Source organism: Microcaecilia unicolor, chromosome 4, assembly GCF_901765095.1.
Source record: "Microcaecilia unicolor chromosome 4, aMicUni1.1, whole genome shotgun sequence".
NCBI classification, from domain to species: Eukaryota; Metazoa; Chordata; class Amphibia; order Gymnophiona; family Siphonopidae; genus Microcaecilia; species Microcaecilia unicolor.
Genome location: NC_044034.1, coordinates 29,569,179 through 29,584,966, shown reverse-complemented (window position 1 = coordinate 29,584,966; position 15,788 = coordinate 29,569,179). Strand labels below are relative to the sequence as shown.

Here is a 15,788-nt window from a genome sequence, read left to right as displayed (position 1 = left end):
AATTCTGTAACAGTGCACTTAGGCCACGATGATCAGAATCAGACACAGGCGCTAGACACCATTAGCACCAGACTAGCGCCCGCGTTAATGAGTGCAGAATGTTCAGAGGCTCTAGTGTGGGAAGCAACGAGCGCACTAAATACTAGCTCAAATAGCATACTAATGTAGTCAAATAGATGTTAATGAGGTCATTTCTTAGTCCTTGACTATGCTTAGAGATCACCATTACGTGGCATTCTTTCATCCTATCTCATTAGTAAATGTGGATTGTAAAATTTTGACGAAGATTCTAGCTGTGTGGCTCAGCACATTTCTAACATGACTGATTCAACATGATCAGGTTGGGTTTGCGCGTGCTTGCCATTCTATTTTCAATGTACGGAAGATCCTTGCTGCCTTGGGGAATCCTGTAATTTTCATGATCAGGAGGTGTTGGCATTGAGTTGTGTTGCAGAGAAAGCTTTTGATTTGGTCTACTGGCCTTTTCTTTTCTGGGTACTTGACTCTTTTGGCTTTCGGGGTTTTTTAACAGGTCTTGCAATCACTGTATGATAATCCCAGTGTACGGGTTTTAGTTAATGGTGCACAGTCCCTTTCCTTTACTATTCATAGGGGCACCCGACAAGGATGCCTGCTTTCCCTACTTCTTTTTGTTTTGTATTTGGAACCGCCGTTACAGAGTATACGCTCCCATCCAGAAATCTATGGGGTGAACCTTTGGAGGCTCTGTAGTTAAAACTGTGACCTTTGCTGATGATGTTTTTCTTGTATTGACTAGACCCTTGCAATCGTTTCCTGCTCTTCTTCAACTTATTCCCTGTTTTGGGAGGGAGGTGGGTTTTACGTTCAATTGGCAGAAAACTGTTGCCATCCCTATTAACATCGCACGGGAGGATTTGGCAGGGGCGCAATTCCCTTTTCAGTGGGGAGGTGAGGCTACTAGATACTTGGGGGTCCAGTTGCCTCTTTCTTGAGATAAATTATACGAGACCAATATCAAACCAATACTAATTTTCACAAATTCCTTGTTAGCCAATTGGTTTCAGTTGCCTTTAACCATGCTAGGCCGATTGGCGCTCTTCCGGATGGTTATCTTGCCAAAATGGCTTTATGTTTTTCCAGAATATTCCCTTGCCTCTGCACAGACGCGACAAGTCACAGCTGCAACGAATGGTACAACATTTTCTTTGGAAGGGCAATAGAGCATGCTTTATGTATAAGCAATTGACATATATGCCACTGCAGGGTGGCTTGGACCTTCTGGACTTAAGTTTATATAATAGAGCCTTCCACCTTATCAAGGATTGGTTGAAACAAACTGCCCATTATACACCTCTTTCAAATGAGCAGGGATTGTTTTTTTTTTTTTTTTAATTTATTTATTTATAAGTTTCACATAATTACAAGATATACTTGTTTAAGATAACTCGGAATTGAAAAATCATTCAAAAGAAATCACAATAATATTTCACATATCCTTAGAAACAATATTTTCCTATCTTAGACCACAAATAAGGGGGAGTTAAAGAACTTGAGGAGACAAAATCAAATTATTTCCCTTATTTAGGTAATAGGACCTAGACCGCCCCACGGGTTCTCAATACTTCATTGTTCCCCTTAGTCCAAGAGGTCACTTGACAATCTTCTTTGTTTCAACAAAACTTTTCAATTGTTCAGGTTCAAAAAAAATGTACTTATTATCCAAATATTTAATTTGACATTTACATGGATATGCTAGCAAAAAGCTAGCCCCCAGAGCTTTAACTTCATCTCTCAATAAGAGGAACTCCCGTCTTTTTTCCTGGGTAATTTTAGTGACATCTGGGTAAATCCACAAGCGAGATCCCAAAAAAGTTTTTTGAGCATTTTTGAAATACAGTTTCATAATTGAATTTAGGTCTTGTTCGAAGACCAAAGAAACAAGTAAAATGAGCAGGGATTGTTAGCGCCCTTCCTGCTTATTTTCAAAAGAGAAGGCCGGCCATCTTCCGACACAAATCATACCAAATTGGTATAATCGAAAGCCGATTTTGGCCGGCTTCAACTGCTTTCCGTCGCAGGGCCGGCCAAAGTTCAAGGGGGCATGTGGGCAGTGTACCGAAGGCGGGACGGGAGTGTGGTTAAGAGATGGCTGGCTTCGGCCGATAATGGAAAAAAGAAAGCCGGCCCTGACGAGCATTTGCCGACTTTACTTGGTCCCTTTTTGTTCACGACCAAGCCTTGAAAAGGTGCCCGAACTGACCAGATGACCACCGGAGGGAATCGGGGATCACCTCCCCTTACTCCCCCAGTGGTCACCAACCCCCTCCCACCCAAAAAAATAAAAAATAAAAAAACATTTTGTTACCAGCCTCAAATGTCATACCCAGCTCCTTGACAGCAGTATGCAGGTCCCTGGAGCATTTTTTAGTGGGTGCAGTGCACTTCAGGCAGGCGGACCCAGGCCCATCCCCCCCTACCTGTTACACTTGTGCTGGTAAATGGGACCCCTCCAACCCCCTCCCCCTAAAACCCACTGTACCCACATGTAGGTGCCCCCTTCATCCCTAAGGGCTATGGTAGTGGTGTACAGTTGTGGGGAGTGGGTTTTGGGGGGCTGAGCACACAAGGTAAGGGAGCTATGCACCTGGGAGCTTTTCATGAAGTCCACTGCAGTGCCCCCTAGGGTGCCCGGTTGGTGTCCTGGCATGTGAGGGGGACCACTACAAATGCTGGCTCCTCCCATGACTAAATGGCTTGGATTTGGCTGGGTTTGAGATCGCCGCCATTAGTTTCCATTATCGGCAAAAAACAATGTCGGCCATCTCTAAGGGCGGCCCCAATGTTGAGATTTGGCCGGCCCCGACTGTATTATCAAAACGAAAGATGGACGACCATTTTGTTTCGATAATAGGGTCGGGGATGCCACTTTACGGGGCCGGCCTTAAAGATGGCCGCCCTTATAGATGGGCGCCCCCGTTCGATTATGCCCCTCCACATCTCCTAGCTATGTTATACATGCTACCCCACACCATTTGCGTGCTCATATTAAACAGAGTTGCTTGATAGCTCCTTTGCGAAAGGTGTGGGTGTGGTTATATAAGCAGAAAAATGTGAACTTCCGAGTCACAGCTTGGCTGCCTCTTCAAGGTAACAATGACTTCCCAGCTGGTATGACTAACAAATCTTTTCTCCATTGGGAAGACTGTGGGATTTCTTTGCTTAAGCACTGCATTGCGGAGAATGGGTCAATTGTCTTTTTTAACCATCTGTTTGCTCAGTATCTGTTGTCTCCGACTAGATGCTTTTCTTACCTGCAGGTGCACCGTTATGTTGCATCACTGCCTAAGAAGACATTGACAGATGATGGTGCAGTTCGGTGTAACAAAACTTCTAGAACATGTTATGCTGTGGTTGTTGTAATGCTTGATCGTTCCAATAAAGATTTGTAAATAAAAAAAAAATACCTAGAGTTGCCAACTGGATCCAGATTCGCCCAACAGCAGTGGCGTACCAAGGGGTGGGGGCGGTCCGCCACGGGTGCACGCCGCTGGGGGGGGTGCCGCGCGCCTGTTGGCCGAGTCTGCTCGTTCCCTCCCTGCTGCTCGCTCTGCGCGGAACAGGTTACATCCTGTTCCGGGGCAGAGGGAGCAGCAGGACTTGGAGCCGACAGGCACGCGGCCCCCCCCCCCCCCCCAACAGGTAAAAATGCACCCGGGGGGGGGGGGTGCATCAGCGGTCCGCCCCGGGTGTCAGCCAGCCTAGGAACGCCACTGCCCAACAGAGTTGATCCAGCCCCAGCCTTACCTCAGTGCATGCAGGGACTTGTAGCCTTGCTTTTCTTAGGGAATCCAATGGGGAAATCAGGACCACAAGCGGGTTATGCCCAGGACTGTCAGGAAAATCAGGATCCAGTTGGCAACCCCTGTTAATACCTTTCCCAAGAATTTAGGAATAAAAGAGATTAGTATGCACTGAGGATTTAGTAGCAGCGTGTCCTTCCTGTAAGCGTGTTCCTGGCAGTGAATACAGCTTCTCCTTGTCTCCTTGTAGAAGGCTGTCCCGGCCTGTGCAATGGTAACGGCAGATGTATGCTGGACCCGAACGGATGGCACTGCATCTGTCAGCTGGGCTGGAGGGGAACTGGCTGTGATACTTCCATGGAAACCGCCTGTGGCGACGGAAAGGACAATGATAACGGTAAGCGATTTATTTTATAGATGCCCTCCTACGGAGTTTAATACTGAAATACGGAGTGCGATGGGAGAAAATGATGAGACTCGTCTGCACTGTCCGACTTCTTTTCCTGCTGCTGTATTTATAAGTCCCTATTACAAAATGCCCAGACCAAATGAAGGAGAAAATCAAAGTAAATGATTCAAAGCTCAATTATATCACTAGAAACGGTCCCCAGTCTTTAAATCTTTTAGTTGTAAATAATGCTTAGCTCTGTGCTGTAATCTGAGCTCTAAACAGGAGCAGTGCTGGAAAAATCAACACCGTGCTCTCATCCAGCCTCGCACTAAGTTTCACTTGGGACCTTTCAGGTGATATTACTACTACTAGTACTAATAGCATTTATATAGCGCTACCAGACGCACGCAGCGCTGTACATTTGACATAGAGAGACAGTCCCTGCTCAAAGTGCTTACAATCTAGGTAAAACAGACAGACAAGACATTACGGGCAAGGGAATTACAGGGTAAAGAGGAACAGGGGAGGAGAAGGGCAAATGAGTAGCGGTTAGGAGCCAAAGGCAGTAGTGAAAAGGTGAGCTTTCAGCATAAATTATATACTTGAAGGGGCCCTTTTACTAAGCCGCATAGGTGCCTAAGTGCGCCCAGCGTGCATCAGTTTTGAGTTACTGCCTGGCTACCGCGTGGCGGTAATTTCAATTTTGATGCACGTGCGCTACACGCGCTGTAAAATCATTTTTATTTTCTGGCGCGCAGCAGAAACCATCATTCTACGTGCGTAGATGATTACCACACAGTTAACGCACGAGACCTTACCGCTAAGTCAATGGCTGGCGGTGAGGTCTCAGACCCAAAATGGACGCGCGCCAAATTTTTGTGTCCATTTTCGGCAAAAAATTTTAAAAAGGCTTTTTTTTTTTTTTTACAGGTGCGCTGAGAAATGGATCTGCACACGCCCAAAACACGCACCTACACTGGCGCAGCCCATTTTCCAGCGCACCTTAGTAAAAAGGACCCCTAAGATTGTATTATGATTTAAGAATTATCAACACATTGGGACTGATGATTGACACGTTTGGGCTGTCTTATGTAGATATTTTTTGGAAGGGAATTTTTTTTTGTGATCTATCATAAGTCCTTGCATGATCTCCCCTTCTCATATGCCTCTCTCGTTTCTAATATCTCTTTTGTCTTCACCGCTTCCGTTCCGACAGGCATCCATGCTTCCTTAGTTTCTTCTGAATACGTCCTCCTCTAACCAAGTATCATGATCTCCCCTTCTCATATGTCTCTCTCGTTTCTAATATCTCTTTTGTCTTCACCGCCTCCGTTCCGACAGGCATCCATGCTTCCTTAGTTTCTTCTGAATCCGTCCTCCTCTACCCAAGTATCATGATCTCCCCTTCTCATATGCCTCTCTCGTTTCTAATATCTCTTTTGTCTTCACCGGCTCCGTTCCGACAGGCATCCATGCTTCCTTAGTTTCTTCTGAATCCGTCCTCCTCTACCCAAGTATCATGATCTCCCCTTCTCATATGCCTCTCTCGTTTCTAATATCTCTTTTGTCTTCACCGGCTCCGTTCCAACAGGCATCCATGCTTCCTTAGTTTCTTCTGAATCCGTCCTCCTCTAACCAAGTATCATGATCTCCCCTTCTCATATGCCTCTCTCGTTTCTAATATCTCTTTGTCTTCACCGGCTCCGTTTCCGACAGGCATCCATGCTTCCTTAGTTTCTTCTGAATACGTCCTCCTCTAACCAAGTATCATGATCTCCCCTTCTCATATGCCTCTCTCGTTTCTAATATCTCTTTTGTCTTCACCGGCTCCGTTCCGACAGGCATCCATGCTTCCTTAGTTTCTTCTGAATACGTCCTCCTCTAACCAAGTATCATGATCTCCCCTTCTCATATGTCTCTCTCGTTTCTAATATCTCTTTTGTCTTCACCGCCTCCGTTCCGACAGGCATCCATGCTTCCTTAGTTTCTTCTGAATACGTCCTCCTCTAACCAAGTATCATGATCTCCCCTTCTCATATGCCTCTCTCGTTTCTAATATCTCTTTTGTCTTCACCGGCTCCGTTCCAACAGGCATCCATGCTTCCTTAGTTTCTTCTGAATCCGTCCTCCTCTAACCAAGTATCATGATCTCCCCTTCTCATATGCCTCTCTCGTTTCTAATATCTCTTTTGTCTTCACCGGCTCCGTTCCGACAGGCATCCATGCTTCCTTAGTTTCTTCTGAATCCGTCCTCCTCTAACCAAGTATCATGATTGCTTGAGCTTCTTTGCACTGAAAATGACTTGTCCTTTGTTCTTCATTAGTATGCTCAATTCTTCTAGGCTGGGCAAGTAGAAAACAGATCAGGAGATAGGATGAAAATGGGAGTTCGGAGACTATGTGCAGAAAGAGTCCATGCAGGGCTTGACACTTGTTGAGAGGTTTGGAGCCTAAGTAAAACGATGCCTCTGTTTCAAGGGCTGATAACGTAAGAAACTGTTTCTAGACGTTAGTATGCGACTGAAAGCTTGAAAAAAAAAACATGGAGCTTTGTGGCAAAAATTGGAAAATCTTGCACCCAAAATTTCAAAGTTATAGCCAAAAAATTCTGAATTTTTGCAAAGTTATGTAAAAGTAAATTTATTTTTCACATAGGCAGATTAAATAATGGTACAGAACTTGATTGCAAATAGAGGCAGGTCCTTCTTAACAATTCTAGGAATCTGCCTATCTATACATAGATAGATATAAATATATATCCATTTGTCTGTATTCCTAGACCGGATGCCTTAGCCATACGTTGGAAAGTGCACACTAAGGACCAAATTCTATAAATAGCGTCGAAAAAAGTGCTAAGCGCTATTGTAGAAACAGCGCTGAAACTTACGCCCCGTTTGTAGAAAACGCTTAGCGCCGGGATCGGCACCTAACTTTAGATGCAAGAATTTACATCAAGTAAACCCTGGTATAAATCCTCAGATCTAAATTAAGTGTGGATCATCCTTATTCTATAACAGCGTACATAAATTGTAGGAATGCCCCCTAATTGGCCCATGGCCATGCCCTTCTTTTGGAGCCGCATGTGAAATGTGCGCACAGATTCCCGCAACTATGTGGGGGGGGTGGGGGGGGGGAGAAGGCTGAAAATGGGCGTGCGGCAAAATGAAAATTGGTTCGTGTCCATTTTGGGCCTGAGACCTTACCGCCAGCCATTCACTTAGCGGTAAGGTCTCACACGTTAACTGGTCGGTAATCGGCATTGTACGCACATAGACGATTACCACCCGGTTAACACGTGAGACCTTACCACCGCTAAATGAATGGCTGGCGGTAAGATCTCCGGCCAAAAATGGACACGTGCCAATTTTCATTTTGCCGCAAATCCATTTTCGGCCAAAAATAAAAGGCCTTTTTTACAGGCACGCTAAAAAATGGATCTCCTCGCGCCCGAAACAGGTGCCTACACTAGCGCAGGCCATTTTTCGGCACGCCGTAGTAAAGGGACCCCTAATTTAGGTGCGTACATTTGCACCATGTTTCAGTCGGTGCAAATGGCCCTGCCTAGGGTTGGGTGCAATTTCTGAGCGTAAATGGTATTCTGTATACCGCGCCTAACTTTAAGCGCAGATTACAGAATAGCACTTTTCTCTGCACTGATTTTTTTTGGTGCCATATATAGACTGTAAAGTAAAAGCAACTCAGAGTTCATTTTTTGTTATTAGTTCTGGCCTTATGCTTTATTTCTGCACTGTCTCCACATTCATTTCTCCAGGGCCTCAGTTATTAATGTTATCACACTCGTGTCTCACTCTGAGCAGTGACACACCGAGGTGTTTTGTTTTTTTTCAAAGATGTCCAGCATAGAACCTAATTGCTGCTTTTCTGTCTTGCTGAGCTCATGCTCAGGAGAGAAGCAGCACTGGGACCAGACTGGACCTGCTTCTCCCCTTCACTAGAGCCAGCATTCAAGGGGTGGGAAGAGAGCGAGACAAACATTCCTTGTGTTCACACTCATCTTTTGCCTGTTGTGCAAAGGCTCTGTGATAATACTAGTAAGCCACAGGCTCCTCTGGCAATTTCTTATTCTTTAATGGGTCCTTTTACTAAGCTGCGGTAGAAAGTGGCCTTCCTGCGCCCTTACGCAGGTTTTTCCAAACCATTTTTACCATAGCATTAAAATGGCCAATTTCCATTTTTTCCTATTAATCGCCATGCGTTGTTGTTGAAAAACCATATAACTTTAACTTAAATTATAATTATAAGAGGAGGAAAAAGACCTCAAAAGTTCAATACTGGTAACTTTTTAAATCTCATATGCCACTATTTATGAGACTCCGTTATTATCATCAGTCTAAGAAAACCTCCTTGACAAGACACCAAAACTCGATTTGCAAACGGCGCCATCTTTGAAAAGCAGCGCTAAGACTTGGAAAATATGAGTTTAAATACTAAGCAACGGTGCACTTAGCGCCCCTGTTGAAACTTAAGTGAATCGGTGATCACCGTCAGGACACATTTTTCAGGTTAAGTGCTTATTGTACAATTACAATTGCGATTTGATGATTTTAGAAAGTGTTCACTTCTGTCTTGCCTCTGCAACAGAAGTAACCTTCTGAAAGAGTAAATCTTTACTCTCCAGGCAAGAAAAACTCTGGCTGCTAAATAAGTATTATACGTGGAGGGGCATAATCGAAATTGACGCCCAAGTTTTGCTGATATTACGGTCGGGGACGCCAAAATCTTGAAATTTAGGTCGTCCTTAGAGATGGTCGTCCCTAGACTTGGTCGTTTCTGATTTTCAGCGATAATGGAAACTAAGGACGCCCATCTCAGAAATAACCAAATGCAAGCCCTTTGGTCGTGGGAGGAGCCAGCATTCGTAGTGCACTGGTCCCCCTGACATGCCAGGACACCAACCGGGCACCCTAGGGGGCACTGCAGTGGACTTCAGAAATTGCTCCCAGGAACATAGCTCCCTTACCTTGTGTGCTGAGCCCCCCAAAACCCACTACCCACAACTGTACACCACTACCATAGCCCTTACGGGTGAAGGGGGGCATCTAGATGTGGGTACAGTGGGTTTGAGGTGGGTTTTGGAGGGCTCACATTTACCACCAGAAATGTAACAGGTGGGGGGGGGAATGGGCCTGGGTCCGCCTGCCTGAAGTGCACTGCACCCACTAAAACTGCTCCAGGGACCTGCATACTACTGTCATGGACCTGAGTATGACATTTGAGGCTGGCATAGAGGCCGGCACAAAATATTTTGAAAGAGTTTTTTTGAGGGTGGGAGGGGGTTAGTGACCACTGGGGGAGAAAGGGGAGGTGATCCCCGATTCTCTCTGGTGGTCATCTGGTCAGTTCGGGCAACGTTTTGTGCCTTGTTTGTAAGAGAAACAGGACCAGGTAAAGTCGTCCAAGTGCTCTCAGGGGCGCCCTTTTTTTCCCATTATGGGTCGAGGACGCCCATGTGTGAGGCACGCCCAAGTCCCGCCTTCACTACGCCTCTGACATACCCCTGTGAACTTTGGTCGCCCCCACGACGGAAAGCAGTTGGGGGCGCCGAAAATCGACTTTCGATTATGCCTATTTGGGCGACCCTGTGAGAAGGACGCTCATCTTCCGATTTGTGTCGAAAGATGGGCGTCCTTCTCTTTCGAAAATGAGCTTGATAATAAATGTTTATTCAAATTGTCAAAGAAGCCAATCAGTAATTATTGAAATAGTAACAAATAAACTCCCAATATATTATAATATGTAGCAAATAAAAACAGAGTTTTCCCTGGGAGCTGTCGATATGTCCATCTTTTAGTGTATCATCCACAATATAATACCCAACTCATCTATTATTTACTTAGATAGTACTTAAATAGTATTTTAAACCATTTTAAACGGTATTCCTTGTATAAGATCTATCAGATACCTCTGTCACCACCACTCAGGCTAATGTGAGCCAGGCACTTTTATGGTGGGCAGATACTCGTTTCAAATCTCCTTTTCCCTGCTGAGAAACCCGGAAAAGGAAAGGAGACATACCTTGAAACAGCTATTATTGCGAAACATGAGATCATGTTGGATTGATTGTCTCCATAATAAAACTGAAGAAATATTGAAGGAAGAGATATAGATATAGTGACACTACAATTTTAAAGCGAAGAAGAATTTAAATTAAAGTTTGAATTGAATGTGTAATGAAAAAATAAGACAAATGAGGAGTATCTGCCCACCATAAAAGTGCCTGGCTCACATTAGCCTGAGTGGTGGTGACAGAGGTATCTGATAGATCTTATACAAGGAATACCGTTTAAAATAGTTTAAAATACTATTTAAGTACTATCTAAGTAAATAATAGATGAGTTGGGTATTATATTGTGGATGATACAAATGACCCCCTCGCTGAGAAAATATTGATACTATATAAATTGGATGGTTCAAATATCAAGTATCACCTCCTAGTGTAGGCACATTGAGGCTCGCCATCCTCAGTTCTGTTTCCTTTTAAATACTTTTTTCTTCCTTTCATCATTATCTTAATTATAATTACCCTTCCTACCTAATGAATATGCATCTTTCCAGAATATTCTGTTCCTTTTATGGCAAAAATCCAGTTCCAGCCTTTTCCAGTTTCTGACAGTTTAAAATCTGTCATATAAAGCATAAGTTTTTATATGATATGAGTTGACCTAATGTCCTTGGTATGCACAGTCATCCTACTAGCCCCCTCCACCCTTTGGTTTAACCTACAGTTTTGCCCACACCCCCTTACTTCTCCCTCTGATTGTTTATCTGGATACAGCTGGTGTCCTTAGTCATAGGAGTCTCTGGCTCAGTTACTGACCAGCAACTTATCACAAGTTAGCACAGGCCAAAATGTCAAACCACAGCCTTAGAAAGGTATTTACAAGAAAAAGCACATTTATAATTCTCTTGCAACTCTTAAGTCTGCTTTCAGTTCAAGGAGAGCAAAACAGCTTATAATAAAACTAGAAATACTTATGGTTTGCACCTTTTCATGGCCTTTATGATATACAAAAATATTTTGATTTTTTTGCACATGAATAATAAATTTTTTTAGACCAATGATAATAATGGAGTCTCATAAATAATGGTATATGAGATTTAAAAGCTACCCGATTTGGATTGTTGAGGTCTTTTTCCCCCTACCTGTTACACTTGTGGTGATAAATGGGAGCCCTCCAACCCCCCCCCCCAAAAAAAAAACCCCACTGTACCCACATGTAGGTGCCCCCCTTCATCCCTAAGGGCTATGGTAGTGGTGTACAGTTGTGGGGAGTGGGTTTTGGGGGGGATTTGGGGGGCTCAGCATACAAGGTAAGGGAGCTATGCACCTGGGAGCAATTTTTGAAGTCCACTGCAGTGCCCATTAGGGTGCCCGGTTGGTGTCCTGGCATGTCAGGGGGACCAGTGCACTACGAATGCTGGCTCCTCCCATGAGCAAATGCCTTGGATTTGGCCGGGTTTGAGATGGCCGCCATTATTTTCTATTATCGCTGAAAACCCATGTCGGCCATCTCTAAGGCCGGCCCAAATGTTGAGATTTGGCCGGCTCCGACCGTATTATCGAAACGAAAGATGGCCGGCCATCTTGATTCGATAATACAGTCGGCACGCCGCTTTACAGGGCCGGCCTTGAAGATGACCGCCCTTATAGATGGCCGGCCCCGTTCGATTATGCCCCTCCAAGTGAAGCACACAACTTATAGAATACGATTAGTTGCGCACATTGCATGGCGCACATAGGCACGTCAACTTACTCTAGCCCTTGACATGACATAAGTTGGCACCACAGCGGCTTTGTGCTAGTATTTTATAACGTCTTAGATGTGCCCAGAAGCCATTATAGTATTGGCACTAAACGCACCTACATTTTGACGCCAATTTATAGAATTGCCTCATAAAAGCTGGATTCTATAAATGGCGCCTAAAAAAATTCAGCGCCCAAAAAAATCCACCTAAGCGCTAGTCTATAAGCCGCACCTAAAGCTTGATATGGTTTATAAAATAGCGCAGAAGTGCAGGGGTCACACATAAATGTAGGTGCATCCATTTGTACCAACGACAACGCAAATGACTGCGCCTAAATTTATGTCTATGCCCCCTTATTCTATAATTCCGCGCATAACTGGAATCCACGCTCCGCCCTGAAACGCCCATGACCCTCCCATTTCCACACCTCCTTTTTTGTGCTGCGCGTAAATATAAGGCGTAGATCCTTCACCTAAATTTGTGTATAAGTTCCAATTAAATTTAATTAGTGCCAATAATTGCTTCTTATAAAGCCAATTATTGGCACTAATTGGCTTATTATTCTATTAAATTATACATGCAAATTGGGCGCAAGCCCAAATGTGTACGTGCAATTTTTTGGCGACTTTTATAGAATCAGGGGGTAAGTGTTTAAATTTTAGTGGCGTCACGTAAATGCTCTGAAAGTTCTTTGATAGTTTTTACCCTAAATGTACAGGTCTTAGGTACAAATCGATATATGCGTCCAGCTTTTCCTACACCTGCACACAACTGTGGAATGCACTACCGAATGCTATAAAGACAACACACGACCTGATGGCATTCCGGAAACTACTGAAGACAAAACTATTCAAAGAGACTTATAACACGAACCATTCACAAAGACTTAATACCTAAAATGCATCAGAACAAATTAACGCTGGTTTCTCCAATCTGGTTACTTTCATCATATTAAGAGTATTGAATGTTTTATATGTACTATTCTATTTTTATGCACCTGCTACAAAATTATATATTTCTCCTAATTCACTTGATTTTTACCTTTCATATTAAGTAGAGGAGTGTGGTAGCCGTGTTAGTCCACACTTAAGGTTATCAATAGAAATCAAACAAAATAAAACATGGAAAAGAAAATAAGATGATACCTTTTTTATTGGACATAACTTAATACATTTCTTGATTAGCTTTCGAAGGTTGCCCTTCTTCCTCAGATCGGAAATAAGCAAATGTGCTAGCTGACAGTGTATATAAGTGAAAACATTCAAGCATTACTATGACAGTAAAATAGATACCATTGGAGATTCTACATGGAATGTTGCTACTATTGGAGATTCTACATGGAATGTTGCTATTCCACTAGCAACATTCCATGTAGAAGGCTGCGCAGGCTTCTGTTTCTGTGAGTCTGACGTCCTGCACATACGTGCAGGACGTCAGACTCACAGAAGCAGAAGCCTGCGCGGCCACATTGGTGATCTATAAGGGCTGACTTCTACATGGAATGTTGCTAGTGGAATAGCAACATTCCATGTAGAATCTATAGAAATCAAACAAAATAAAACATGGAAAAGAAAATAAGATGATACCGTTTTTATTGGACATAACTTAATACATTTCTTGATTAGCTTTCGAAGGTTGCCCTTCTTCGTCAGATCGGAAATAAGCAAATGTGCTAGCTGACAGTGTATATAAGTGAAAACATTCAAGCATTACTATGACAGTCTGACAGGGTGGGAGGATGGGGGTGGGTCGGAGGTATGCATGGGGACATCAAAGCATATCATTGATATTCTAACAGGATGGGTGTGGATAGGTGAGGGGTGGGGTGATCAACAGAGACATACAGCTTTATGGTTTATAATGGGCTAGGAACCCCAGATCCTTGTTAAGTCCTTTCTGTTGAGTGTTAAAATATTCAATCATTCTGACTTCAAAGGTCTTACGTTCTTGTATGGTTTTAAAGTTACCTTTCAGTATTCTCACTGTGAAATCACTGGTTGGTTCTGTGAAGTGCTGTCCCACCGGGGTGGGGGCCCTACTGGCTATATTCATATCTAATTTAAGTGATATTTTCATGTATCTTGATTGTACCACTCCTTTGTATTATCATCCCGTTAATGGTGATCATCATTGCGGCATAATGTAAGCCACATTGAGCCTGCAAATAGGTGGGAAAATGTGGGATACAAATGCAACAAATAAAGAAAGAAAGAAGATAAAAGATAAGATATAATTTAAAGAGTTTTTTTAGGGGCTCTGTTTATTAAGGCACGCTATCGTTTTTAGCGCGGCTTAGTAAACAGGGGCCCTGAGTGTTGCATTATCAAGCTTAGGACATTTAGAAGCAACTTTTCATTTGGAGTCCCCAAACTTCCCCTTTATTTTTCTCTGCCTTCTCTTGTGCAGAATTGATCCTATTAATATATATATATAGTCCCCTTTCATCGAATACTGAAAAGAAGCAACTAATTTTGTCTGCCAGTTTTAAAACCAGGAAGCACGCAGGAAGTGTTTGTTAGGCAGAAAGATCCCACTGTTGTTGCTCCTGTGTGGGAGAAAGAAAATGTGATGCCTTGCCCCAGGATGCCGTGGATGGCTTTAAAAAGAGAATCAATAAATGACTGCACTCTCCTTTGAGAACAGCATGAGCAGAACAGACTCAAAAGGTGCATTAGGGCTTCCATGGTAACCAGCGGCCAAAACCAGCGCAGCTGACATCAGAAAACAGATGTCAGTGGTTGGCATGTTAGATAGGAGAGCCCTGGCAGATTCCTTTAAAGTTGACATTATCATATATAGCCACAAATTGGGCCTTTCCCCGGGATGAATCATACTGCCAGCTCACGGTGCCTTCTTAGCTAGAACTAGCCAGCACCAGCACCAAACTTCACCGGAGGAAAATGGTGAGTTTCTTTCCTAATGTAAATAGAAAGTGCTTATTTTTTAACCAATTAGATTTGTTTTGTGAATATCACATCAAAGCATCATCTCATGTTCATAAATAGAACAACCATGCTATTTTTTTAAAAATAATATCATCATAAACATTTCAGTCATTCATATAAGTTAGATTGTTATTTCACATGAGTCTAGAGAACGCTGAGGTTCTGCTTTGTGAGGCTAGCAGAGACCTCTAGTGGCCATACTAAAATACTGAACTTTGACTTGTAAATCCCCCCCACAGCTGTGTCTTAAATACATTCAAAGCACAAGAGAACTGAGGACTTCCACAAGAAAAAAACAACAGGAAAAACGCAGGAGCGAAAGAATGCTATATACCAGGATGGTTAAAATAAAAGTAGTTTATTCTTCCAAAGTATACAAGTCCCAGCCGGGTGTCCTCAACACAGGCCACGTTTCGGCATGAAAGCCTTCATCAGGAGAACACTTCTGAGTTTGCTGAACGGTTGCTGCACAAATTAAAGTTGTTGAAGATGATTTAAAGTCAGTGCTGGAGAGAGTTACTCGATATGCAAGCCGCCGGCTTATCTGCCAACAATTATTTTATCCATCCTGGTATATAGTGTTCTTCCACTCCTGCGTTTTTCCTCTTAAATACATTCACCCTTTGGTTGGACTGTTCTTGTTATTTTCCTAATATCCCCACGGCTTCCAGAACAAGGATAGGGCTTTTCTGATCAGTGAGGTAATGATGGGAGGAGACCTCTTTTGAAAGGAAACTGTGATTGGTATAAAACCCCAGCCATGGATTTTTTTGTCTTTGCCATCTGCTTCCCTGGCCAGCATACTGCAGAGTGAGAAGAAGAGTCTTTATCATTTATTTATTTATAAAACTTTATATGCCTTCTTCATTGCAAACAAATTGCCATTCAAGATGGTGAACAATA

General features: G+C 43.3%; 1 protein-coding gene across 1 annotated transcript in view; it reads left to right on the top strand.

Annotated features, from left to right (window-relative positions):
- TENM4 (teneurin transmembrane protein 4) overlaps positions 1-15,788 on the top strand; it is a 1,172,733-nt gene that overhangs the window by 949,082 nt on the left and 207,863 nt on the right. Inside the window, 1 exon segment of the mRNA XM_030200091.1 lies at positions 4,033-4,179. Within this exon segment, the coding sequence (XP_030055951.1) occupies positions 4,033-4,179 (147 nt within the window).